This window comes from Trifolium pratense, linkage group LG2 (assembly GCF_020283565.1).
Source record: "Trifolium pratense cultivar HEN17-A07 linkage group LG2, ARS_RC_1.1, whole genome shotgun sequence".
NCBI lineage: Eukaryota > Viridiplantae > Streptophyta > Magnoliopsida > Fabales > Fabaceae > Trifolium > Trifolium pratense.
In genome coordinates this window covers 49275015-49302515 of record NC_060060.1, presented here as the reverse complement: position 1 = coordinate 49302515, position 27501 = coordinate 49275015, and the positions used below count along the sequence as shown (strand labels likewise).

The 27501-nt window shown below is 32.2% G+C and overlaps 3 protein-coding genes across 3 annotated transcripts; 1 reads left to right on the top strand and 2 right to left on the bottom strand.

Annotated features, from left to right (window-relative positions):
• Nucleotides 1–2428: 2428 nt before the first annotated feature.
• On the top strand, nucleotides 2429–5597 carry LOC123904856 (probable alkaline/neutral invertase F). The gene is made up of 4 exons (XM_045954462.1): nucleotides 2429–2510; nucleotides 3543–3883; nucleotides 4144–4575; nucleotides 4746–5597. The coding sequence occupies exons 1-4, from the start codon at nucleotides 2429–2431 to the stop codon at nucleotides 5595–5597; spliced, it is 1707 nt and encodes a 568-aa protein (XP_045810418.1).
• A 1459-nt stretch (nucleotides 5598–7056) lies between these two features.
• On the bottom strand, nucleotides 7057–11390 carry LOC123911488 (probable aminotransferase ACS12). Its single transcript, XM_045962907.1, has 4 exons — nucleotides 10718–11390; nucleotides 10434–10568; nucleotides 8320–8480; nucleotides 7057–8043 (listed from the first exon to the last, which is right to left on the bottom strand). The coding sequence occupies exons 1-4, from the start codon at nucleotides 11198–11200 to the stop codon at nucleotides 7188–7190; spliced, it is 1635 nt and encodes a 544-aa protein (XP_045818863.1). The 5' UTR covers nucleotides 11201–11390; the 3' UTR covers nucleotides 7057–7187.
• An 8323-nt stretch (nucleotides 11391–19713) lies between these two features.
• Nucleotides 19714–24639, bottom strand: LOC123911487 (box C/D snoRNA protein 1-like). Its single transcript, XM_045962906.1, has 6 exons — nucleotides 24444–24639; nucleotides 22664–22993; nucleotides 21864–22065; nucleotides 21287–21355; nucleotides 21035–21167; nucleotides 19714–20639 (listed from the first exon to the last, which is right to left on the bottom strand). The coding sequence occupies exons 2-6, from the start codon at nucleotides 22911–22913 to the stop codon at nucleotides 20073–20075; spliced, it is 1221 nt and encodes a 406-aa protein (XP_045818862.1). The 5' UTR covers nucleotides 22914–22993; nucleotides 24444–24639; the 3' UTR covers nucleotides 19714–20072.
• Nucleotides 24640–27501: the final 2862 nt, after the last annotated feature.

Here is a 27501-nt window from a genome sequence, read left to right as displayed (position 1 = left end):
TATAATTGAGATGTCGACTTGCTCCCGATGCTTATATGCTCTTAATTTATCGATTTATTTATTTATTTATTTATATATATTAATAGGCCTAAACCTGAAGATGCCATATGTACTTTTTGTTTTGAACATGACAAATAGTATATATAATATAGATAATAATAAAAATTATAATTTTTTATTTGTATACCCAAAAACATATTCAAATTAAACAGCGCTAGATGAGTTTTTTTTTACGTCAAAACTGATTTAAATAAAATCACAAACATCCACATACACAAGTAAACACATTCTCGCCATTACTATTGTTATTCGTTACATAATAAGATATCATAGTAATCCGTAAGTTCTAACTCAACGGACGATTATTTCATACAAACATGTTAAAAAAGTAGAGTTATGAAAGCTAGATCTTTCCTTTCTCTCCAATGCAACAACAAAATGTTGGTTGGACTGATATACAGCCACCCCCTTCATGGTAGCCCTTTTGTTTACAAGAATTGGAACATGGACCATTTCTACCAGCATCACCTGGATTTTGACCTGGACATAATGGTGATTGAAGGCAATGTATTCTTTCGTCTAGTACTGTCACAATCAATAAAATACTGTTTAACAAATATATTTAATTATTTAGTATTGCTAAGAAGTGTCCAAGGTGTGTGATAGCAAAGAAAAATAAAAGTTTTTATTTTAATTTGTGACACTTTTATGAGAGTCATACAACATGTGTTATATGAGTGTCGGATATTAAAGCTTGTATGATATTAGAACACGTCAAATTTGAGAGGTGTGAGTGTTTTATAATATATATAGATAAACTAGTATGTTATGTTACCTGCAAATACGAACGGAGTAATGCATACAATTGCAAAGACAAAAAGGAGAATATTGATGCGGATTGCCATGATTATATGCAATTGTAAAGATAAAAAAGGAGGATATTGATGCGGATCACCTTGCAAGACATTATTTATAGGTTGTATATTTTCTTGTTAAAAAAAGAATAAACTAGGGAAGTCAATAAAAATTTGATGGAAAGTCAAATCATCTTGTTTATATTTTTTTATTAAATATAATTATAGTAATTATTAATAAATAAAATAAAATATAACCATGAATCAGAACTTTCAAAGCATTGATTTATTACCTAAAAGAAGCATTTATTTATTTTCTTTTATAATATAATTAGGGCCGGCTTCGACAATATAAAAGAATAAAGGTTCAGTTTGATATTAAAAATGAGCATCTAATAAAAAATTGATTTTTTTAAATACCCTCAATTTAAATTGTAGGTAATATAAAAACCAATAATTATTATTATAAATGATTTCAATTTAATTTGAAATGACTTAAAATATATTTGCTTGCGACTGTTTTTTGTTATAGTCATTAATTTAATGATAATTATATATTTGGGAATATATTTGCAACTGTTTTTTGACTTAAATGGAATAAAAAAACAATCTTACAAGACGGATGTTACCAAAAACAATTGCAAATATATTTTAAGTCATTAAATTATATTTATCTGTTTTCAAATATATTTGCAGTTGTTTCAAATATATGAGTTAAAATATATTTAATTTAAAAAATTCAACTGTTTTCAACTATAAATATTTTTGTTAAAGTTAAAACAGTTGAAAAAATGATAATTATCATTAAATTTAATTTAAAAACATTAAAAATAAATGACTTAGAATATATTTGCAACAATTTTTTGTAATGTCTTGTACAATTGTTTTTTCATTCCATTTAAGGTTGGGTTTGTTTTGGCCCTACTTTTTTAGAGCTTAAAAACTACTTTAAAAATAAAGTTGAAAATAAAAAATTTAAAGTTAAAGTTGTTTGGTATTTGAAAACTCATAGGTCTAGTGAAAAAAGGAGGGGCCAAAATCTTAATAAAAGACAACTGATTATGATTAAGAACAGTAGTCTAATAAAATTGTCACTCGCTACTTATAGTGCGGAAAGTTCTTGCATCTTAGAAAACGAATGGGTTACGTTTGATAATTTCAAGGGGCGTGTAACGTTTTTTTGGGCGCAAAAAGTAAATCTCAACTTTTACATGTATATAAGAAGATAAAGATTTAGCCTTAAAAAAATTTCCCTTCCCGTCTTAAATTTCAACCTTGGATATTGGCGCTTTTTTTCTCACAGCTAACACACGGTATTTTCCCTCGCGTACTTCATTTCCTCGATCCAATCGTTTTAATCTCATGTCAAATGGGATTAATGCTACCTTCTCCTGAACCTGCAAATCATTCATATTCAGACAATCAAGCTGTTAATAATGATGATATTTTATCAATGCTTGATATTTTCAAAGACATCGACATATTTCCCGAGTAAAATATTGCTGAAGGTGCACTTTTAAGTGACATTTTTTAGGGTTTGGGAGACCTAGAATGCCGAGTTTAGCACAAACGGAATGGCTACTATTGGTGATGTTGGACGTGACGATTTAGATTTCATTGAGTTGACTGATCTAGACTCTGGGTTGTTTTGGCAGAGTACTATACCCGGAAGCTGGAGTCAAAATAAATAAATTTGTTGGCTTTTTGGATAAAGACTCGAATTCAGTGGATTTTTATATTGTTCTCACACAGCTAACACACAGAATTTTACATATTTTACAAAACATTGACGCTGACATCTTTGTGTATTTTTAGAGCACATGTTAATGTATTAAAGATAAAAAATTTATATTAAAAATTGTGCATTTTATTTATTTAAAAGTCAAAAGTTTATTTTTTTTTGGTTAGAAGTCAAAAGTTGATTATTTCAAAAAATAATTACAATTTGTAGAATCCTTAATTGTAGAAAAAATGTTAGCCCGGCCCTTTTAAAATATAAGTTAATTGTAGAAAGAAAGAAAAAAAAAGTGGGAGAAACATTAAAGATAATTGCATATGGTTTTGTTTAATGAGAATTAGAGTATCTAATTTTGATGATTAGTGATAAATAAATTAAATTAAAAAATTTGAAATACAAGAAACCATTCCAACCGCCAAAGTAGAAAACAGAACGTACAAAGAAATACTGTTATATAAGAAAGAAGGGCACACTTTCATTCTTGTCCTCTAAGCAATTGCAGCTACTCACACTCTTTTCTCTATTCCATTTCTGAGGTTAGTTTTATGAATACACCATTATTATTACTACTATGTTCTTCATATTCAAAATGCATGTGTATGTTTCTTTTCTTAATCTGGCTTCCATAAAATTATTATGTTCTTCATTTTGAATTTCTTTCTTTTTCTTTGTATTGTTGATATTCATGAATGAATAATGAATTTTAACCTTAAATTGTTCATCTTCTTGTTTTCATTAATTATAAATTCATAATGATGCAGAACTTTCTAAATGTATATCTGGTTTTAGGAATTCAAGAAACCATGTATGTTTGAAATCTCAAAGCAAAATTTTTATGGTCTATTAGGTTTTACCAAATATGGAATTTAGCATCATATCACAATAGAACATGTTTAATTATATAATCTCATTGATATGAATTATTCTGACTAATTATTAATTAATTGCAGAATTTGATCATTACATTACTAGTTCAATTGCAACACCTACTGCAAATATGGATAGAAATGATGATAGTACATCATCAATGGATGCAGTATATTTTTCGACAGTGGTTCGTTCGCGTAGTAGTAACTTGTCCCGAATTGATGAGAATTCTTCTGACCAGGCAGATCCTCTTCTGCAGCATAACACAGCTTTGCTTACCACAGTATCATTACCATTGGATCCACATCCAATGATTTCTCAAGCTTGGGAATCTCTCAGGAACTCCATAGTACATTTTCGTGGTGTTCCCGTCGGTACAATTGCTGCTTTGGATGATTCTGATGAAAAACTTAATTATGATCAGGTACCAGACACTGAGATTCTGAAAATTAACGATATTTCAAACGATTTGTGAAATTGAAGGTCTACGATCACATTAGTTCTTTTAGATTGTCAATTCAGTTCATGACAATGTCTAAGACGGATTAGTGTAATCGAAGATGTTTAGTTTTATGAATAACTTTAGAATTTTGTTAATTTCTCCTTTTTCAATTCTTACTTGCATTGGAAGCTAGATCAGTCATTTTGATCCTTAGGCATATATAACACCCCTTGTGCTTGTAGGTGTTTGTAAGAGACTTTGTGCCAAGTGCTTTGGCTTTTCTGATGAATAAGGAACATGCAATTGTTAAAAAATTTCTCAAAATGACACTTCGCCTTCAAAAACGCAAGAAAATTATTGATAGGTTTCAGCTATCACCAGGTGTAATGCCAGCTAGTTTTAAGGTGAAACACGAAGCAGGAAAGAAACATGAGTCCATGGTTCCTGACTTTGGTGGAACTGCAATAGGTAGGGTTGCTCCTGTTGATTCTGGATTCTGGTGGATTATATTACTTCGTGCGTACACAAAGTCTACAGGAGACAAATCCTTGGCTGATACTGATGAATTTCAAGAGGGTATGCGCTTGATTCTTGATTTATGCCTTTCAGAAGGATTTGACACGTTTCCAACTCTACTATGTACCGATGGATGCTGCATGATCGATCGTAGAATGGTAAGTAGCAATAAGTTATGTAACAATGTGACTTCAGATTCAAAGCATATCTAGTAGTACTTCGTAGTCATAGGCTATGAGAACTGAAACTAAAAGTGTATATGGCAAGAGTTTAAGATATTGCTTTATTAGGGTTTCTAACATTCATTTTTCTGACCAACTATTTTCAGGGCCTATATGGTTATCCAATTGAAATTCAAGCACTGTTCTATATGGCTTTAAGGTGTGCCAAGAATTTACTTAAGAATGATGATAAGCAAGGGAAAGAGTTGATGGAAAAAATCGAGTTACGCTTGAAAGCCTTAAGCTATCATATGAGAAACTATTATTGGTTGGATTTGAAGCAACTTAACGATGTATATCGATACAAAACAGAAGAGTATTCACATACTGCAGTAAACAAGTTTAATGTGATGCCTGACTCCCTACCTGATTGGATTTTCGGTTTCATGCCTCATCGTGGTGGTTACTTCATTGGCAATGTAAGTCCTGCTAGGATGGATTTTCGCTGGTTTTGCCTTGGTAATTGCATTGCAATTTTGTCATGTTTGGCTACTACTGAGCAATCAAATGCAATTATGGACCTTATAGAATCGCGTTGGGATGTATTAATTGGCGAGATGCCTGCTAAAATTTGTTATCCAGCACTTGAAAATCATGACTGGAGGATCATAACAGGATGTGACCCCAAAAATACTAGATGGAGTTATCATAATGGAGGATCTTGGCCAGTTCTTTTATGGCTTCTTACTGCAGCTTCCATCAAGACAGGAAGGCGTCATATTGCGAAACGCGCACTTGACATTGCTGAGACCAGATTGCTCAAGGACAACTGGCCTGAATATTATGATGGAAAACATGGTAGATTCATTGGGAAGCAAGCTCGGAAACTCCAAACTTGGTCTGTTGCCGGTTACTTAGTTGCTAGGAAGATGTTCGATGATCCATCACATTTGCGTATGGTGGCCTTTGAGGAAGATAAACACCTAAGCCCTCAGCACAGAAGATCAAAATCCTTGTGATTAGTTCTTAGGAATTACATTACATGAATTTCTTAGTAGATGATATGCACATAGAATTAAGATCATCTAGGCATTAAACATAGAATGTATATCAATGTGGTGTATCACATCACATCAGTACATCATTTCTTAATTCCTTTATTCAATGTCATATCTAGCTACTCTCAATCCTTTTATGTCAAGGATAAGACCAGTGCTATTTTCCTAATAATGTTTGTCTTAAATCTTTTGATCAATCATGTATTAATTACTGTATTAGTGTGTAGGTTTTCTAATTCTAATATAATAATATATAATATAATAAAATTGATTACTACCAAATTTACTAATTTGTTCTTATTTATTTTGATAATATTCCAAATTTTAAATTCTTCATTGCTACAGTATAATTTTATTTTACTTTATTAATAAAATATGCATAAAAAAGGAACAAACAAAAAATATGAATCTATGCATAAAAATAGGAACAAAACAAAAAAAAAATTATAGAAAGATTATAGAAAGAATAAAGAATAAGATGAATACACATAAAAACAATAGAAAGATTTTAGAAAGAATAAAGAAAGAATATGATGAATACACATAAAAATATGAACATAGAAAAATAAACAATTTTACTACCAAGTTTATTAATTTGTCCTTATCAATTTTACTAATATTCGAAATTTTCTACCATCTATATAATTTTTCTCTAATAAAAACATCTATATAATTTTTCTCGAATAAAAACCAACTACTGATAATAATATAATTAAGTTAATTACTTTCAAATTCACTAAAATACCATAAATATTCTCAATCAAATTTATCAATAGTTTAATTATAATTTATTTTAAAATATATACGGAACAATAACTTTAATAAGACAAAATTATTATTTAATAAATTTTACAATAAAGTGCACAATTTAATTAAAAAAAAACTTCACTTATATTTTAACAATACTTTTGTAACAAATTTTTTAAAAGTCAATGGACCCTAGCACAGATCTCTAAACTAATTCAAGTATGAATAATTAAACCAAACTTTTCCCACCCACCTACATGACTTTGGATGTACACATCTTAAAAATGTGCATATTTTATGACGTTTGAAATTACACTACCACTGACAAATTATGTTATTTGAAAGGATACTTAAAGTAACACATGTGATTTTCAAGAAATGTAATGTGATGAGTAAAAAATAATCCACATTTATTGTACATTTCAAGGCCAAAACTGGTTTACACCAAAATTCTCATCTGTCTAATGACTTCAAAACCAAACTCTATTAATTTACTTGCTCAAGTCTCTTCTGAAATCTATCTACTTACAAAATTAATGAAAGAATGATCCGGTCGAAGCATGTCATCTCCTTCTAACTTTGTTTTTTGCCGAAAACAATTTTTCGAACTGTGTTTTGACACAGTTTTGCCACAGCTAGTTTTGCTTTGAAAGAGAATATTTCTTCTGCAATGTAATAAAAATCCTGCATTCTGCAGGAAAATCTGAACTTGATATCTAGGGATGTATACTTTCCTTCCGAAAATTTATAAAACAGCACCAATAGGAGGCAATAATCATAATTGTCAGAAGAAATAATGGAACTTCAACTTGAAGATTTACAAGTTTTAACAACTTTCCTAATCCTTTCAATAACTAGAGGGATTTCCTCAAATGATATAGTCGTAAAACAAATACGAAACCATCCTGGTTCTATGCAATGGCAAGCTGATCCAGGAGTTATATTGATCTTAGCAACACTCATAAACTTCTCCCATAATTCAAGTTCGCCTTTCTCACTATAAGGTTTGATTAAACCACTCATATCGGCCCAACAGAACATACCGGCACTGCTTTTAGCGCACTTGATTCCTAGTTTAGTTAAACAATCAACAAACTCGTCGTGCACACGCCTTATTCTATGCCGGTTGGTGTCAATGTACTCCTGAATGAACCGTTTATCTGAAAGCATTGAAGTAACTATCCTCTGTGTTGGAGCCGATATAGTTGCAAATCTACTCATTTTTTTGGCTGCATCCAAAACAGTTTTGTTGTGTGAATATATAACTCCGACTCTAAAGCCGGCAATCGCTAGGTCTTTTGACAGGCCGTATATTATATGAACCCGGCTTTTATCTATGTATTCGGAATCTAGAACTTCTGCTATACTCACAAACTCCTCGCTTCCGTACGTTGAGCCTGCAAATACTTCATCGGCTATGATATGAATGTTTTTATCTTCAGCAAAGTCCAGAAGACTGAAAAGCATTTCTGGCGTCAGGATATTGCCGACGGGATTTGAAGGGTTAGAAATGAGAATCCCACGAACTTTAACTCCTCGTTTTCTTGCTTGACTAAATGCTTGTTCGAGAGCAGTGATGTTTAGATTGAAATTGTCGGTACTTCGACAGTGAACAGGTATTAAGTCTATCCCTGGACGCCATCTTACATCCCTGTCAAAGCTGCATAGTTACATTTTTTATTAGCTTCTAAAATTAGCATAAAAAAAATAGGAATCTATGAAGCACTGACACAAATATTGACACAAGACACTGACACCGAAACATGACAAAGATAATAATTTTAACAAAAATGGGAGTAATTGAGTGTAATTGTATGTGTCAATGTCGTATCAAACACCAACATGTATCAGTGTCGAACACCAGACACGACTTTAATCTGAAGTGTTGATGCTACATAGATAGGAATCAATAGCTTAAGAAAGTGCCATGGTTTACCCTGGATAAAAAGGTGTAGGCACAAGGAAAGCATTTCCTTGATCTGCCAAGCAGAAGGATAGTATCTCGATTGCAGGAGTTGCTCCAGATGTTAGTACCATATTTGATGGGTCAAATTCCACCGATCCTCCCATAACCTGATGCATAAAATCTGCCAAGGCCTGCAAAATCAAAGCAAAAACAACAAAAGTTTAACAGACAAACAAAACAACCTTAATTAACTATATTCAAATATAGAACAGTAGCTAACTAATGGACAAGTCCACTGACAAAGATGGCCAAATAACAAACGTTAAAACAGCATATATTTTGTAATACGGACCGTCAAAACATTTTCCAACTAGATATGGTCAGAATTTGCCATAATGTCTTACTATGAATCATGTCTAACAATCAGTGTCGTCAAGCGTGGATCGCAGCAAATAGTAGTTTCTTCAAATTCTACGACACTACAGCACTATGGCACCGTAATAACCACAAACAGCTATTTGACAACACTTTATACTAAATAACATATTGCAGCACGATAGCGATTTGTTCAAATTTCTCTATGCTATAACACCGCAATTTGACAACACTGCAAACGATAAACCATTTAAATATAAACTTAGCCTAACCGTTTAACCTATAGTTTTCTACGGTTTTCCTCTATTTCTAAGTTCTAACTAATGCACCATTCCCCATCTGTCTATTCTCTGTACTAGTGCTTGTATGAGTCTTCTCTACACATGTCAACCACCAAAAGAAAAGACTACCATCTTTTCTAGAATGACTGTTAATCTAACTTTCTATCTAATTATTTTATTCCTAATCCTATCTTGTTTTGTATGATCACTCATACATTGTAATAAAGTTACCATGTTTCCTGCACTAAGACCAACATAACTCTAACTAAAATTCCTGTTTGCCGTATTTAGATCAAGGTGTTTGTTTTCAAAAGCTTACAGTTACCCTCTTGTACATTAATAAGAGAATTGTGAAATGCAGCAACACTAAAAATTCAAGTTCTATATTTATTTAACATAATGAGAAGTAGCATACACTAACGTTACTAATAACTTTAATAAAAAAATTTCAGCTGCACTACAATGCTAAAGCATTACTATAGCTGTTATTTAACAACACTTTGTACTATTGACAACACTTTGTACTAAATAGTGTATCTCAATATGGATTGATTCAAATTCTTCTATGCTATAGCACTGTAGCACCGCTATAACCTCTATTCGACAACATTGAATCAGTTTACAAGCTTGTAGCTCAACTAGCATTGGATCCAATATGGGAGTATATGGATATTTTAGAGGTTTGACTCTCCAAATCCTACAAATCCTATAAAACTATTCATGTACCTTACTAAACATCTTAAACTTTTTGACCCCTGTCATTTCCATTCTTCTAAACTAAAAAATCGCCATCATCAACAACAGCAGCAATAATAATAAAATACTTAAAACGAAGCACGAGAAAAGTGCGCTTGCGCTTGCATATTATCCTAGCTTCAAGACTGAATGAAGAGCTGTTGTGTAAAGATGTATATTAAACACCATTGCAAAACCAATAATATGTCTCTACAAACGGCTTAAACTTTTGGAGTAACTAGGTCACATTCACAACACACTGTAACATCTATCCTCTTGTGCTACACAAATTCTATCCCTTCCATATTTGTATTTGGTGAATTCTAGCACTTCCATTTAATATTAATAATAACAACAATAAACATTATCCTTTTCCAAAAAAAAAACAACAATAAACATTATAAAAAATCTATCACACACTTTAAGTGTAGAGAAGTGGGAAATCCAGGGTTCGAATCTCAACCCCTCCAATAATATATCTCTCATCTAACAACTTAGCTACACTCACGGGACCTAGTAACCTAAACATTATAACAGCACAGAAAAAATACACATGATTTCAAGCATAACCCAAGATTCAAATTAATTAAAAAAATTTAAAAAAAGGTACAATCCAGAACACTAACTACAATGCAGAATAATTAAAAAACCAATCAGATATTACAGAATATCACATCACTACAGCAAGCAAAAACACAGTAAAATCCAGCACATTAACAGCAAATAAATAAATAAACATAATTATTCACTTACAATTTTCAATTCATTCAATCCATCAAAGGCTTGATAAGGCGCAATTCCATTAATACTCAAATTCATATCACTATTTCCCATCACTGATCCTTCCAAATTCTTCACCAACCATTTCTCAATCAAATCCAAACACAACTACACAACAAACCAAAACAAAACAAACAAAAAAACCCAAAATTAATAAATAATAAAAATTAAAAAAAGAAACATACCCAGAAAAGAAAAAGACAAAAAAACAACATAAACATCGTAGAATCCGAAAATAAAAAAGACAAAATTTTTACCTTGTTATCAGACAAACCTAGCTGAATAATTCCATTGGGGTTAACAAAAACATCATAAGGATCTTGTAAAACTCTATCCAAGCCAATATAATAAAGAGAATCATCAGGTTTAGAAAGAATGGAAGCAAGTTTTGAAAGACGAACACGAGAAATTGATCCACGAGAAGATAAATTAGAACGAGAAGAAGAACGAGGAAGAACAAGAGTAGGAGAAGAAGAAGAAGAAGGTGAAGAAGGGTTATTGTTAGAATTTGAATTAGAACGACGTCGTTTAAGATAAAGTTGAAAAAAGTAAAAAAGAGCACAAGGGATTAAACTACCAAGAAGAAAACCATTACGACCTTGAACTACACTTTGAAGAGGAACAATAAGTTTCATACCGTTTCGTGAAGAAGATGAAGATGAAGATTCGGTTTTTGGGTTTTGGTTTTGGTTATGGGTTTGAGAAAATGGGTTAATGGATTTTTTTTGGGTTTGGGTCATTGACCCGGTTTAAAATGGTGGATGATTAAGTGGGTTTGATTTGTGTGGTTGAAAGGAGAAATTAAAGGAATGAAGGAAGAAGAAGATTGAGAGAGAAAGGAGAGAAGAAGAAGGAAGAAAGAAACAAACAAAGTGTATTTGTGTGCGCCAAAGGAGAGTGTGTTTGTTTTGTTTTTTTTTCTATCTTTTTGTTTTTTGTTTTATATTTTTCTTCATTTAATTACTAGTTTCTCCTATGTTTTTGTTTTTGAGTCCTAGTAATTTGTAAACCAACAATCATTAAGAACTTATTTTAAGGTGCATTTAATTAATTAATATCTCATTTAATTTATTTCAAAAATTGTAATAATCAACTTTATTAATTAAAAGATATGGTCCATTATATTTATTACCTATTTAAAAGAATTGAAAATGCAAAATATCATATGCTGCCAAATTTAATTTATGATCACATGCTTGATAATACGACCATAATTATATGCATCCAATTTTTTCTTGGTTTGTTAACAATCGGGCTTATAGTACTCCAAGTAATACTTGATTTATGCTAACTTGTGTTTTTTTGTTTTTTTTTCGGTGAACAAAATCGAGTATTATAGTATTATGTTGTAATGGTAACGATTGTTAATACTATTTTAGCTTTTGAATTGCTAATATGTTTTAGAATTTTATAATACTTACTATAATTTGTTTTTAACTTAAAAAGAAAAGTTTTGTAGCAAAATTTTTTTGACCAAGCGCGTGATCATACATCAAGTATTTGACAAGTATTATATTATTTTTATTTTTTTTGTAATTAGGCAAGTATTATAAAATTGATTATTGCTATTTTTGAAGTAAATTAAATGGAATATTAGTTAATTAAATGCACCTTAAAATGTGCCCTTAGGGCACATGTTAGCAGAACCCTATGTTGAATATTCTCATACCTAGGGTTGGGAACAGGCCAGACCAGGCTTTGACAGGCCTGAGTCTGGCCTACGATTTTTCTTCAGGCCTAAGCATGACATACGACCTATCAAATGTAATTTTTTTTGGTTTGGCCTGAGCTTGTTTAAAGCCTGGCCTGACCTTGTAACCTGTTTAAAAGCCTGTGTTACATAAATGTCTCTATATAATTTTTTTTTTGTTGAATCACTCTATATAGTCTTTTTAAATAGGTTAAACAGGTCTTAAAGACTATTTCACATTTAAATTTTTATAATTTCTACAACATTAAGAAAAAGCTAATGAAATGATTAGCACAAGAATTAAAAGCTAATAAAATAACAAATACGATTACGAAAAAGTTAAGTATGCCATAATAAAATTATTATATAAACAATAATATTACATAAATAATAATTATTAAATATAAACAGGCCGGCCTATCAGGCTTTGTAGGCTTTTTTAAAAGTCTGAGTCTGACCAATTTATGTAAACAGGCTTTTTTCAAAGCCTGAGCCTAGCATTTTTAATAAACAGGCCAGGCCGAAGGCGCCTGTAGGCCGTCTGGCCTATTCCCAACCCTACTCATACCTAATACTTTCTCCGATCAAATATATAAGAAAAAATTTATTTTTTAGATTCATTGTAAAATTGATATATCTAGATAATATTGTAATTTAGATACATCAACTTTCAATGAATCAAAAAAGTAATTTTTCTCTTAGGAAGGATTAGTAGTATTTGCAATTTGGTTTTAATTTTGTTGGAGTAATATCATTAGTTAGTTATTATTATTAATGTCTCCTAAATTTATGTTTAAGCATCTAAAAATCCATATATTAAACAAAATCATAGTTCGGGACAATATGTGCACAAACTAAAGAAAATCAAGAGTTTTCGAACTCAGATTTCACATTTCTTCATATTTATATGTGTGAAAGTCTAGTCACTAGGCTACTTGATAAAAAAAATCAAGAGTTATCTGTTACAAAAACGAAAAATTTAGCTACGAGCTACGAGTACACATAGAGGTGTATATGTGTTGGACAAATTCAGTCAATCCAGCAGAACCCACTTAATCAAATCCATAAAAATAAAATTTGGGTTTTAGGCAAAACCGAACTCACACCCAAAGAACCCAATGATTCGGTATTGCTATAATTTTTTTTAAAAAAATTCATATAAATAACAAAGTTTTTTTTTTTTTGGCAATGAAACCAAAGATTTTGCTTTTGCCAACAGCCATTTTATTATTAAAAGAGAAAAGTCCATGTTAAATACTCTAATTTCCAAAACAAGTTGTATGTGTGTATATTTTAAACGACAAACACATTACTCTTTCATACTTCTTCAAGTCCTAGCTATTTGACTTTCCTTTCATCATTTAAAAGTAGTGATGCTAAAAAAGTATCATTTTTTTGTGAACCGGACGAGACCTAAGATTTTAGAAGTGGATTTGACCTATAAGGAGAGATGGGCCGAAACATCGGTTGACCCCTTTAAATGGCTTGATCTGCCTATCTTATTAGATAAGGGGAGCTCTCAGTCACACCTAAAGGGAGATATGCCCAAAAAAATAGAGACACGTGGGACACATCCTATTACTTCCTCCACTACCTCTAGTATTCTATCAACTACTCCCACTTTTTGCTTCACCTATTCCTATGACATGTCTATATATAAGGCATCATAACATCAGGAAGAGATACATTTTCTATAAAACAACACGGGCAGAAACATTTGACCCCCACTATGGGTCTCGAACCCACAACCACAAGGTTAAGAACACTTTGAAAATAGTGAAAATAGGTTATTTTTAATAATAAAAAAAAATTATTATATTATCATTTTATGATGCTAAGAAATAGTTAAAATATGTTACACTATTTTTTAATAAAATACAAAGGTTGAGTTATTCTTATGGAAAAATATAATGATTCATCATTTAGTAATTTAATATTTAAATAACACATTACCCACCTAACCCAACCTGAAAATAAGTGGGTGTATTCAACCCGGGCCAATACTAAAATGAGTGGTTATTTTACTCGACCCAATCCGAAACCCCTTATGCGATTCGAGTTTTAATTTTGGCCAAACTCAATTCAATCCATGTACACCCTAAGTGCACCCACCTAAGCAACTTAAGACAACATGCTTGATGGTTGTACGATATAACAACACACCAACGCCTAACATTACAAAAGTTTAACAAAAGTTTAACATCCCTCAAACTTAAACAAGCCAAAGGATGTAAATACCACATTAATAAGACACACTCAAAAAGCTTCACCTTCATTTTAATGTTGTACCATAGCACTCCTAATTTTATTAACTTTTGTTTTTGATCCCTATACAAAAAATGGCATGTTTTAAGCCCACTAGATTTACCTAGTGCTGAAAGATTTGAGTAGTATGCATTATATCTTGAGTTTGAACATCCACTCCTTTGAAAACAAAAAAAAGGCATTTTTATTATAAAAAAACAAACCAGCATGTTTTGTTCTTCTAAAAATTTTATATGCATGTAGTTTTAATATCTCTAGCTATTTTTAAAAATTGTATAATTATACATAAAATTTTAAATTTTTGAATATTTTTTGAGCCATATTTAGAATACTATAATTACACGTGAATGAAAGACAAGTTGACAGTAAATTGTTACACTAAATTTTTCTAGATGATAAAAGCAATCATCTTATAAACTACATGCATTGATTTATGAGACGCAACATTATTTTGCACGACTCTTTGAACTCTATGTTGAAGATCAAAAACCTTTGGTGTTATGAATAAAAAAATGTCAAATGCAAAAAGAGTGACTTTAGGGATTGTCTATCCCATGGTAAAAGCCTATTTTCTCAATCGTAGAAGTGGGAAACCTATCTAGTTAAACCCACAAATGTATATTTCGCTCATACACTAGAACATTTGTTGGCCTATAGTGTCAATTTCCCTTGTTGTAGGTCGATCAAGAAGTTCATAGACGCTTTTTTCATCACAAATACCCCCGCGCGTTTAAAAATATCAAAATAGATATCCTAACAAAGTCATGCATGTTTTGAAACATGCAATCTCCCTAGTTGAACTCAATGCTCCCCAAATGTATTCATGCACACCTTACGATAAATAGAGCAAACATCATCAATAGGACATATTGAAATCATAAAGTGATACTTAAAGATATTATGCTACTCTATCAGTGACATATGTTGACCTGATTGATTTGAGATTTAGATGTTTGTAACAAACTTTAACTTTTCTCTTTTTTCTTGGTAAAGTAGTTTAATGGCTTACTCACATTTTAAGCATAGAGAAGTAAAAATTCCCAGGATAATTGGTGGATTAGAAGATTAATGAAGTTTTCAACAGATGTCTAGATGATAGAGTGACATGTTGATTTTGACTTTGCGTAACTATATCTATGATGCTTAGATGCTTAGATGCTTAGAGGATGGGAACATATGTTGTATCAATCCTATCCTATATATTATGTAAAAGATCCTATGAACACTCAGAATATGTTTTAAACATCTTCTTCCTTTTTGATGTTTCTCATACCTACATTATGAGTACACAATTATACCTACATTATGAGTACATGGACCGGGTGTGGATAGCAAAATTTTACCAAGGCCCAACAAGAAGTGGTCCAATATGATCCAATCCACAGTTTCAAATAATGCAAGGCGGGACGAGTTGGGATGGCGCCAATAGTTGGAAATTATGGCGCTAAGTGTAGAAAAATATCTCCTCCATGATCTCTCACTCTGATGACTCTTAAGGAAGAAGATAATAATCACCCACCATGATCCACCGGAACAGGGGGTAAGGGGGAAAATAACCACCCCTAAGAGCGCCATTCACAGAGGAAGAAGGAGGAGGTGGCCGAAAAACAGGGTAATGGAGCTTGGAGAAGAAGGAAGGAGACTCTATAAATAACATTGATCATTCATGGTCAAGGATAGAGACATTTTTCTATTTTTACTCATATGGACCTTTCTTTGGTCTAGACTTGTATAACATTATTTAATCCAATATTAATAATACAACTCTTTTGAGTGTTCACCAGAACGGTACACAATTAGCCAATTTTTCTTTAATTTTGTATATTTGTTTTTGTTTTTTGACAGAGCTATTGTTTATTTTATTTTTTCAACATAAAGGAAATAGAAGAAAGACAAAGGGGGCTCCTCTAGCTCATCACGTGCTTGCTTGGTGAGGTTTTGCATTTTGATGATAAACTATTGGTCCGTGTTGGAGTTTTGTTTTTTTGTTCCTATATGGGATGTGTGTGGAATTATGATATGATATGATATGATAGGATTATATTCTTTTCCAAGTCAAAAACTTCATGACTTCAATGGCTTTATATGAATTTATGCTATGATTGCAAATTTGCGATGTGTCTTTTTGTGTAAGTAGGTTCCAATTTTTATTGACCGTCCGTTTCCGTTGCATAGAGGTTAATTAATGAATATTGTGTTTGCAACGTATAAGGATCCTCCTGTTTTCTATGATTTTTATTTCTTCTATTATTAATTTTGTTTAATTTTTTTTTTTTTTGACAATTTTTTTTTTTTTTTTTGTTTGTTTAATGTTTTGAAATGTATAAAATAGATATTGACACATAATGTCATATTTTTGCATTTATATTTTTAAAACTATATAACAATGGAGAAAATAAAAAAAATAAAACGGAAATTATCTCAACTCTTTTGCAATTAGGTATGAAAATGGAGCAAAAAATTAAGACTCCATTTAAAAAATAAAAATAAATAGATGAATATAATTTAAAAGTTTGTTGAAGAGTTTTTTTATTAAGAAATGTAAAAATATAATCTTGATATAAATGGAGCGAATTTGAGATGGATACTAATGTCCTTATTACTCACCCCGCCCTTATCTTCTAAAATCAGAAAATAATTCAAACCTAAACCTAAACTTAATCAACTCTAATTTTCGTGGATTTTGGCCGAAACTCATAAGTACGAGTTTTATAATTGGTCATTATGTAAAAGCTATATATAGTTTTCAACGTCTATTTCTTGTGCATTTAACTTCTTAAACATTAAACTTTTTTTTCTAACATTAAATGCAATTTTCTATATTTAAAACCTTAACATTTAGTTTTGGTGCACATATTAACAAGTCCCTTTATTTTAAACCGTTGTTATGGTAGAAATATTTTTGTAACATATAATTTATAGTTGCTCTATCTTGCACTACTCAAATAGACACAAGAGTTTATGATTGAGTATACGTTTGTGATTTTATTTTATTTTTAACTTCCTATCTTTTCACAATTAAAAAGGACCCATTTTATTATATGAAAAAAAAAAGAAAAAAGGACCCATTTTATAAACCTATACTTTTCTCGATTTGACAACAATATATAATATATAATAGATTTTGTATATCTAACACTTGTTTTAGCTATAACATTTATATTTTTCCACTAATTATTAGTGTCAACCCTCCAATTTTCAAGAAAAGAAACATTAGCAGTCCACAATGTAATAGGAAGGTAAGTAAAATCCGACAATAATTCTTCTATGTAAAAATTAAGCTTAGTTTCTCCCGAACAATTTGTTCATTAAGTGGAGCTCATTAGACTAAGCAAAGAAAGTTTTCAGTATAGAATAAATTAAAATTGAGATGTAAATTAGCAGGTAATTAACTACCATGGCATTAATTCGAATGAAACTAGACTCAAATTCTTTAAGCAAAATATATATCAGATAAGCTTGTGGATAAACATGTTTGATCGAAAAGGGAGACTCCATTAAAGATGATCAACCAAGTTTTTCGGTTGAAGTTAGTTATCAAAAAAATCAAAGAATACTTTGCACAAATTATATGATTGAAGAAACAATAGTTCTCTATGTGTACTGGACACATTAGTAGAAAATGATTAATAATTTCTTTATTTAAAAAGAAAATAATAACTGATTTTAGTCGTAAAGTCCTTTGTAGTAATCACAAAAATTGAAGTCATGAACAAAAATGAAATGTGCTTCATACAATCTTAGATATACAAAACTCTAAAATTAGTCGTATAGAAGTGAATAAATACTATAACTATACTAAAATTAATAAACATATCAGAATTTTATTTTGTTTTACTTTCACCATGAATTTAATCTGGTTCGGAGTCAGTTTTCAGCTCCCTCCTGATCGCAATTGCAGGGATCGAACCGTGGTCATCCCTTTCAGGGAGCTCCTAATACGAACCTCAATTAAAAGAGACTATTGTCAGACCTAGTAAGTTAGTTACTCCATACAGTAGGTCCCAATATTTTTATAAAGTTACTTCCACCAGATGGTTTACAAATTAACGCCTCATACTCCTTTGTGGTGGAAAGATCTTCTACTTAGCGGATTCATTGAAGAAGGTGAAGCAAACTGGTTCGGAAGTCTATCAAAGTGGGAGCTGGGTAATGGCGAATCAATCTCGTTTTGGAACGATGTCTGGTGTGGCGATTCGAAGTTAAAAGAGAGATTTTATGACATGTTTCAACTGTCACAAGAAAGAAATAGCAAGGTCTGCAACATGGGTGAGTGGACTGATGGTCTGTGGGCTTCGAATTTGCGTTGGTCTCCCCTCGACGCGGAGGAGTTATCCAGAGTCGATGAACTAAAAAGGTGCATCTGTTCTGCCATTGTACAAGCAGACAAGTGACAGATGTGCTGGCTTCCGGACCAGCTTCAGACATATTCAGCGAGTGGCGGTTATATTAAGCTATGCAACTTCAGGTTGGGGTCGGAGCAGGATAACAACTTCATCGCTGCGACTAATAGGTTATGGCAAACTATTGTTACTTTGTTAAGGGTTTGAGTACCCCTGTACTCACTTTAATACAGTTTCTTGCTTATAAAAAAAAAGGTCCCAATATTTTTATGTTTCATTTTGGGACTTGGTATGTAAATAACAAAAATATTAGGTATTGGGTGCGTTTTCTTCTTATTTTTTTCTACCAACCCCTTCTGCCATTTGGTGTTCTTTAATTTTTTCCCCTAACAAAAATCAGAAAAATATTGGGCAGGAGTGATTTGTAGCTTTTGTGGCTGTGATTAAAATTTTGAAGATTACGAGTTAGACGATGGAGTTAGGCACATTTGATATTGTGGTAATTGGTGTAAAACTAGCCAAACAAATTAAGATATAAACACACAAATGAAAGTCTCAGACATGTTGATTACACTAAAAATCATTAAAATAAAAAAGAAGCTACCGGCTATAGCCACTAAGGTTCATCAGTGGTCCTTTAAATTAAGGTCTATATTAGGATTTAGGGTCTCCCTTAATTTTATGGAAAATGCTAAACAGTGTCATCGGGGCACTAGTTAAGCTTAATAATAAAGAAATTTTATTTTGCAACTTATGCATTCAACACATTAAAAGTATAAAAAATTACTTTATAAACAAATCTAGACCATAATATATTGACATCAACAAGGGAAGGATGACAAAGTTTCTAAATTGAGCATGAAGTTCTAAAAGTAGAATTCAACATAATGACATGTACACGATTCTCATAATGACATGTTTAGAATTCAATCAAATTAAAATGCAGAGATGCTTCTTCAATATGAATGAAAGGTGTCAGATATAACACAGAAACTGGTAATACAGCAAATTGAATTGGCAAAAATCAACGTATCCATTTTAATTATAATAAATTAATAGCTAATAATACAATGTTTAATTTGCATAGGGCAAATGACCAAACTTTGAAAAAGATCCATGAAATTGTAACCATTTTTCTTGAAAACTATGTTACCAAATAAAAGAAAAATAATTCAATACCAAAATTTGACCTGAAGTGGTGGCTATGAGCGAGAAACTAGGCCTTCACAGAAACAATACGATTCATCGCACCGACAATGTTCTCTCATTTCTCCTCAATTTTTCAACAGAAGTAACTATAAGTATAACTACCAATCACTCTGGAATTTCACCTTCCTCCAGTTCCTCTGCCATGGGGAACTCCTCAATGGTGGGCAACAAATTGATTTCGTTTCCATCTTTCTTGGCAAATACACTGTCAAAATCGAGGAATTCTTCGGGATTCAAGTGACACATAAGATCAGCATAGGCATCATCCATTAAATCTTGATCAAAGTCAAATGTCACATCTTCGGGCAATTCCAAGTCCTTGTCTATCAGAGAAGATTGTGAAAGATTACCCTCAATGTCTCCTTCAAACACTTGATGTGATGAACTTGAAGCTTCATGCTTCATGAGATCAAAAACTTTAGGATCGTCAGAGTTGTTGTCATCTTCTATCACCTCTTCCCTAAATGATACGCCTTCCGGAATTAGGTTAACTTCACTATCTTTTGGCGGTGATTTAGGTACACTAGGATTGACAGCCTTAATAACTTCAAAATTGATACTGTGAGATGGCAAGAAAACAAAAATCACAGGATACTCCAAAATGACTACATTTTCCAATTGTTGTTTGATTGGTGCTTTCATATCCAACTCTTTGAAAGGTGACTTGGGACCCTGTATTAACATGAACAAGAAGAAATTTATAACTAAAAGTTAATTTTTGATATAGGGTCCATTTGTTACAGCTTTTTTCCGGGGTAAAATCACTTTTTAAAACCACTTTTAGAAGTTTTCATCTGTTACAGATTTGAAAAAAGAAATGATATCTAAAAACTGCTTCACATGAGAGATGGTTTAAGTAGTTTCTGAAAGTGATTTTCCTTATGATAAACAAACACAGAATAATATTTTCTTTTATAAAAATCTCTAAAAAGTAATTTCTAAATAATTATTGAATCTCTAAATCACTTTATTTATAAATTTATAATATGTAACAAACGTGCCCATAGTCAATCAGTGACCTAAGAGGCTGCTAGCTTTTATACCAAATAAAAGGTAAAGAAACCCACCTTCGGGTATTTGCGAATGAAGAGCTTGAGATGATCCAGTTCGTCATCAAAAAATTCCTTTAGTTGATGATTCCAAGGACCAGGCTGGAAGTGCTTCTCGAGAATGGAACAAAAGCTTGTGTTTTCATTAACTCTGAAAGAAATTAGTGTAACTTACTTTCAAAATTGTATTCTCTAAACTCTTAAACATGCATTAAGAAGATAAGGTTTAACATCTAACTCTAAATCAATGATATCATCAAAGTGGTTTACCCGTGGTCATGTAAAACAACACTTGTTGAGTGAAAATGCCATTCTATTGTCCAATTTATAGACTTCTTCCTGAAAGCATAACAAACATCATTGAAATTTATTTGAAACAAAAGCTTCCACCTCAATAATCTAAATATGAAACATTCTTATCATCCAGTGTTGTCAATTGCAGATAGCAGAAAATAGTGGTATGTTCAAATTTCACTATGCTGCAATGTTATAGCGCCGCAATAGCGACTATTTCACAACAGTTTACTACATAACGTATTGCACAACAATAGCAATTTGTTCAAGTTCCGCTATTCTACAAGTCTATAACAACACTTTTTTTTAAGACAACAGCACTGTTGTAATCTATATTTCCCTCTGACATCATAGCATTAAGAAGATAACACAGCTCAAGAAAAACTTTAATTAATCTAAACTTCACACAACCATTTTGTATATTACATATCATGTATGCACAGAAAGTACAATGATAAACAAGGAAATAATAATGAGTTAAGCACAAAAGGAAGATATTTATATTATGCATCTTCCTATAACGACAAATGTTTGTCGTCAAAGATGAAAGTACCTATGGTCATATTGAGACCGATTCTTCTCTCTTTGTGACATTCCATTTGGGAGAAACAATAGTTTTGTCCTTCGGCTTCGAGCAGCATTTTGTAGGCTTTTGAGGTAATGAGGTAACTTAAAATTTGTATACATGCCTAACTTAGATCTCGTTCTCGAAGCAGCTTCAGCAACCCTCTTCACTTCCTCTAACAAATTATAATCTAGATGGAGGAAAGAACAAAATAAACAAAATAAATTTAAGGGAAATAAGAAGTTCTAAGAAGCACGTTTATGACAATCCCAAAACCATAACAAGAAGCATGGCTAATCAAGAATATGTACAATCCAAAAGTGCTAAAAAATAGTCCAACTAGGAATATTGAAGTTTAAAATAAAAAATAAATAAACTAATGAAAAATATCTCATGAACCAAAAATAAAAGGTCCTTTTGGTTGATTCAAGGGATCGTGGCAAACAAGAAGTAAAAGTTGTTTCACTTATGCAGCCAACTAGGAAAAAAGCTTACGAATCACCAACGCATACAAGTTGATTCAAAGGATCGTGGCAAACAAGTAAAACTGTTTCACTTATGCAGCCAACTAGGAAAAAAGCTTATGAAACACCAACGCATACAAGGACATCAAATACAACATTGACACTAATATGTAAGTTGTTAAATTTAACCATGTGTGTCAGTGTCGGGTCAGACATTGACACGTGTCAGACACCAGACATTCCTTCAATCTGGAGTGCAAGTGCTATAGAAAGATACTTAAGATCCAAAGACATAACATAGAATATAGCTTGAATAGTAAGTACCAGATAATAAGATATTGTCATTAAACTGAGAAATAGGAACAAATTGAGTCCGGTTCCTCTTGCCGGTACAGCCAGTACGCAGTTTGTGAGCTTTTACACAAGGAAGACTGCACGATTGTATCGAGCAACCAGGGCACTTGTACTTTGATGGATTAGATTTGCATTCTTCACATTGGATTAGCCCTTTGGAAATGGTTTTAATTGGAACCTTCTCTACTTGTTCTTCACTATGGGACACAGAAACAGACATCTTTATGCTTACGAGCAAAAACCGTCTTTAATGTGAACAAACTCGATCTCAATTCTTTTCACGTAACAAGGATCACCAAGCTGCACAAGCAACCATTACATGACAAATTTTCAAACATCAAGCCAATGAAAACAATGAAGCATGAAATTGCACACCTAATTACCCATATTATTATTATAATACTAAAAGTATGAAACAAGCATCTTTATCATAACTTAATTAACAAAATCTTGCAATATCAATGAGATTTTGAAACAATAGACTATTATATTACACAAGTCAAAAACTAGAAATTAGTTTTGTCAGATCAATTCTATCAGATGTTCTCTCGTTTAACTTCTCGAAAAACCTAAAAATTTGTTAAGACTAATTCATAATAATAATTTTTTTGAAAAGTTTGCATAAGTTAGATGCTAGTCTAAGTTATTCTAATATGGGTATATGTATATCCACTAATGACCAGTGTTATCAAATAGCGGCACTATACCATGACAGAATTTGAACAAATTGCTAGTGTTCCGCGATACCCTATCTACATTAATAATTGAATAAATCTAAAATGCGAACATTTGCTTATATATGAGACCGGAGGGAGTAGCAGCCATTAACGTTTTGGCGGCAACTGCACCCTGCCTTTCAATTGATTTGGACTGTCAGATTAATCTAATCACTGTAATCATGCCACATGTCTCCTGTTATTTTTTTTAAAAATAAACTGCATTGCAAGGGGAAAAAACAGAGCATCTTCTCCATACCTTCCACTGTATGGTTGCTGTTGGCCTTCGGCCTAGCCCATGCTTGACAACAATGGATGCAATTGAGGGGTTGAATCTGATCTAATTATGTGAGGTAAATTAACGTGTATGAAAATTGGGGATGGGATAGGTGAACCACAAGCTTGAGTACAAAGAAAAATTTCCAGTATGAGGAAAATAAAGAGATTGTGATGAGAGTGAGGATGACGGTCGATGTGGAGTGGAAACAATGAAGTGGCTCGATGTGGAGACATGCAGGTTTTTATTGTTTTCTTTAAAAAAGAAAAGAGCAATGTGGCATCATGATTCTATCAATTGAAAGGTAGGGTTAGAGGATCTGCTTCCCGTCATAGCATTGCGGCATAGCCAAATACTTAGGCAAGTGCTTGTGAGTTGTGAGCATAGCTCAGTTGCTAAGAACATTGCATGTAATATACGTAGGACCAGAGTTCGAACTCTGGTGTTTAAAAACGTAAAATTCTAACCACCAGACTACTAAAAAAAAACAAAAAAAAAAAAAACTTCGGTCACACTCTAACATTACATACCCTATCTACTCTCAACTCTTGAGGTCACAACACTCTTAACATTACATCCACCACTTTATGCAATTCAACATAACCAACTACTTTCCACTAAGACAAATTATAATAATAACTAAAATTTAATCAAATCAAACCGAATTTTATCTAAATTTTTACAAACAGTAAAAAATACCAACAATCTCAAACTCTCAAAGGATTCCATTTTTAGCCAATAGGGAGAGAAGGAAAACCTGGACGGAGTTACTCAACGTTTGCGGCGGCCAACAACGAACTCCACCAGCATTGTTAGTGATGATACGAACTCCGTCTTCGTTTAATTCATTTTCCGGCGAGGTTTTGGTTTATATGGCGAGTTGAGTTGAGTTGAGTTGAGTTAAGTGCGTCTACAAACAATGTGATAGAATAGAATAGAAGTTGTTTGTAGTCAACAAGATGAATTGAATTGGGTTGGGCTTATGGAATTACAAGTTTTTAAATGCACCCCCAACAATATTTTTTAATCTCTAAAATATCCCTCTCCAAATTTATTTTATATTATATAAGATTTTTACTTGCATTTATTATTTATTATAAATATAAATTTTAAGTTATAGATTTTTTTTAAAAAAAAATACGGTAAAGATAAAATTTAAGGTTAATCAAAAAAGTTTTTTTCTTTAACATAATACTGCAAAGATAAATTTGATGATAATTCATAGTTCGGTTGTAAGGTGAGTAAAGTTTAACAAAGAAATGTTTATACCAGAAATTAAACTCGGATTTTCTCGAATGATCATCTTAAAGGAATTTTGTTAACCACTTGAGAACAATTACTTGGTTATTTTTTTTGAAACAACAATTACTTGGTTTTAAATCACATAGACTTTGTAACAATGTCGTTTAATTTACCCGTTCCGATGAGCAAATTACACTACAAGAATATCTAAAAAAAAAAATTTGGTCCAGTAGCCTAGTGGCTAGAAATTTCACGGCGAATAAGTGGAGTGTCCGGGGTTCGAACCCCAACTCCTGCTTTTATAACGCTATGTCCCTATTAACCGAGCTAAGCTCACGGGGACCAAGAAAATCTCAATTTACAAAGCTAAAAAGAAATTATTGGCAACAAGTAATGCTATTCATGCTTGATCCTAAAACGCAACATATGTTAGTTCTGAAGCGTATCATTTATTATATTCACGACACTCTTGATTTTGGCCTTCAGTTATATCCCTCACCTATCAAAATCTTACACTTATGTGAATTGGGTTGATTGTCCAAACCCCAGACGGTCCACTTGTGGCTACTGTGTCTATCTTGGTGACAATTTGGTTTCATGGTTTGCTAAACAAAAACACACTCTATCTCGGTCCAGTGCATATATAATCTGAGTACCGCATAGTGGCTAATGTAGTATATGAATCTTATTGGATCAAAAACTTACTATCAGAACTACATTGCCAAGTTACAACAACTACTATAGTCTATTGCGATAACATGAGTGCAGTTTATCTATCTAGTAACTCAGTTCAACATCAGTGATCAAACACATCGAGATGAATATACATTTTGTACATGGAAAAGTTGCTCGTGGCCAAGTATGAGTCTTACATGTTTCCCCACGTTACCAAATTGTTGGCATATTCACCAAAGGACTTCCGTTGCAACTCTTAAATATCAGAATCTCATTCTCATTTTAGGCACATCTCGATACTAATAAGTCACGAAGTTGACTTAGTGTGTGTTTGCTTTTTATCTCATCGTCGTTGACTCATTGTGTGTTCAAGAACATTTTATTGTGAAAATTTATAAGCTACAAATTGTAGTTTTACAATCACTTTTTAGGGAATTTGGATACTCGAAATGAGTAAAGCATAGAGTGAGAAGATCAAGGATTGTGATCGTAATAATAATTTAATGATTTGTTATAATGTACATATAATATTTATCTTTGATTTATTAATTAATGGTTGATATTATTTAAATAAACCACTCACTTTAAAAGGAGACGATCCCTTTTAGACACTGCGAAAATAAATTGCTATTTAATAAGTTGGAGTCTATAAAGCACAGATCAAAACATAGACACCATGCATGATCATCGTATCATACATATACACTAATATACGTTGATATTTGTTAAAGTGGAAGAGAGTGAGAGAGAGAATAGTTTCATCAATGAGCATTGATTTTATTGATCATATGAATACAATTTATAGAGATACAAATTGTAGTGTATTGCTTGGTTAACAAGCTAACTAGAGTAACTAACTCAGGTTAGTTACTAACTAACCAACAAACCAAAAGTAGCTACAACAACCCGTTATAACTAACAAACTAACAACTATCTTGCAAAGCAAGTAACTAACAAAAACAGAGGGACGAATGCTCCAGCATCTGGTACAACATCTTGTGCAACTGATTGAATTGTTCTTCAACAATATTAATATAAGGACATGACAGAGACCAAACTTAAGGGACCAATTTAAAACTAAAAAAAAATAAATGATCAACTTGAAACTTTTAAAAGATAAGAGACCAACTTAAAACATAAAATAAAAATAAGAGATCAAATGTGTAATTAAATCTAGTTAAAAAAAACACAATTCAATATATAATTATATATATATCGGTGTTGAACATATTCTCCACAATAAGCTTGTTTGTTGTGTTACTCCAAAACTTTGACGAATATTCAATTTTAAAATTGGGGGAGCGTGTCCTTATTTCGTTTACTTAATTTGTTTATTGGGAATGGTTCGATTGTACATACTAGAGCTGTCAAAACGGGGGGCCCGGCCGATTTCGGGCCGGCCCGGTCGGGCTTCGAGCTTCGTCGGGCCGGGCTAAAAAGCCCGGATAAAAAACGGGCTACCAAAATTAGTGCCCGAACCCGGCCCGGTACGGGTTGTCGGGCTTTCGGTTCGGCCCGGATTATTTTTAATTTTTTTTTTACTTCTAGTGCTCAAACTCAACATTATAAATAGGATTAATAATTTTCGCGTGTCTTATTTTTATTCATCTGCTACTTATATTATATATATATAATAATCCTCGCGCGCCTTATTTTTACTCATCTGCTACCTACGAGTTTCTCGCGCCCAATTTTGACGCATCCGCCACTTACGAGTTTCTCACGCGTCATATTTTTAGTTATCCGCTATATACGAGTTTTTCGCGCGCCTTATTTTTACTCATCCGCTACCTACGAGTTTCTCGCGCCCAATTTTGACGCATCCGCTACTTACGAGTTTCTCACGCGTCATATTTTTACTCATCCGCTACGTACGAGTTTCTCGCACGCCCTATTTT

Coding starts and splice junctions, on each gene's coding strand:
- LOC123904856 (XM_045954462.1), top strand. CDS start 2,429: ATGGCTACTATTGGTGATGTTGGACGTGACGATTTAGATTTCATTGAG. Junction 2,511..3,542: donor CTCTGGGTTGTTTTGGCAGA/GTACTATACCCG, acceptor AATTAATTGCAG/AATTTGATCATTACATTACT. Junction 3,884..4,143: donor AAAAACTTAATTATGATCAG/GTACCAGACACT, acceptor TTGTGCTTGTAG/GTGTTTGTAAGAGACTTTGT.
- LOC123911488 (XM_045962907.1), bottom strand. CDS start 11,200: ATGACCCAAACCCAAAAAAAATCCATTAACCCATTTTCTCAAACCCAT. Junction 8,481..10,433: donor GATTGAATGAATTGAAAATT/GTAAGTGAATAA, acceptor TTGATTTTGCAG/GCCTTGGCAGATTTTATGCA. Junction 8,044..8,319: donor CCTACACCTTTTTATCCAGG/GTAAACCATGGC, acceptor GTAACTATGCAG/CTTTGACAGGGATGTAAGAT.
- LOC123911487 (XM_045962906.1), bottom strand. CDS start 22,913: ATGTCTGTTTCTGTGTCCCATAGTGAAGAACAAGTAGAGAAGGTTCCA. Junction 21,168..21,286: donor GTTGTTTTACATGACCACGG/GTAAACCACTTT, acceptor AATTTCTTTCAG/AGTTAATGAAAACACAAGCT. Junction 20,640..21,034: donor TCATTCGCAAATACCCGAAG/GTGGGTTTCTTT, acceptor ATGTTAATACAG/GGTCCCAAGTCACCTTTCAA.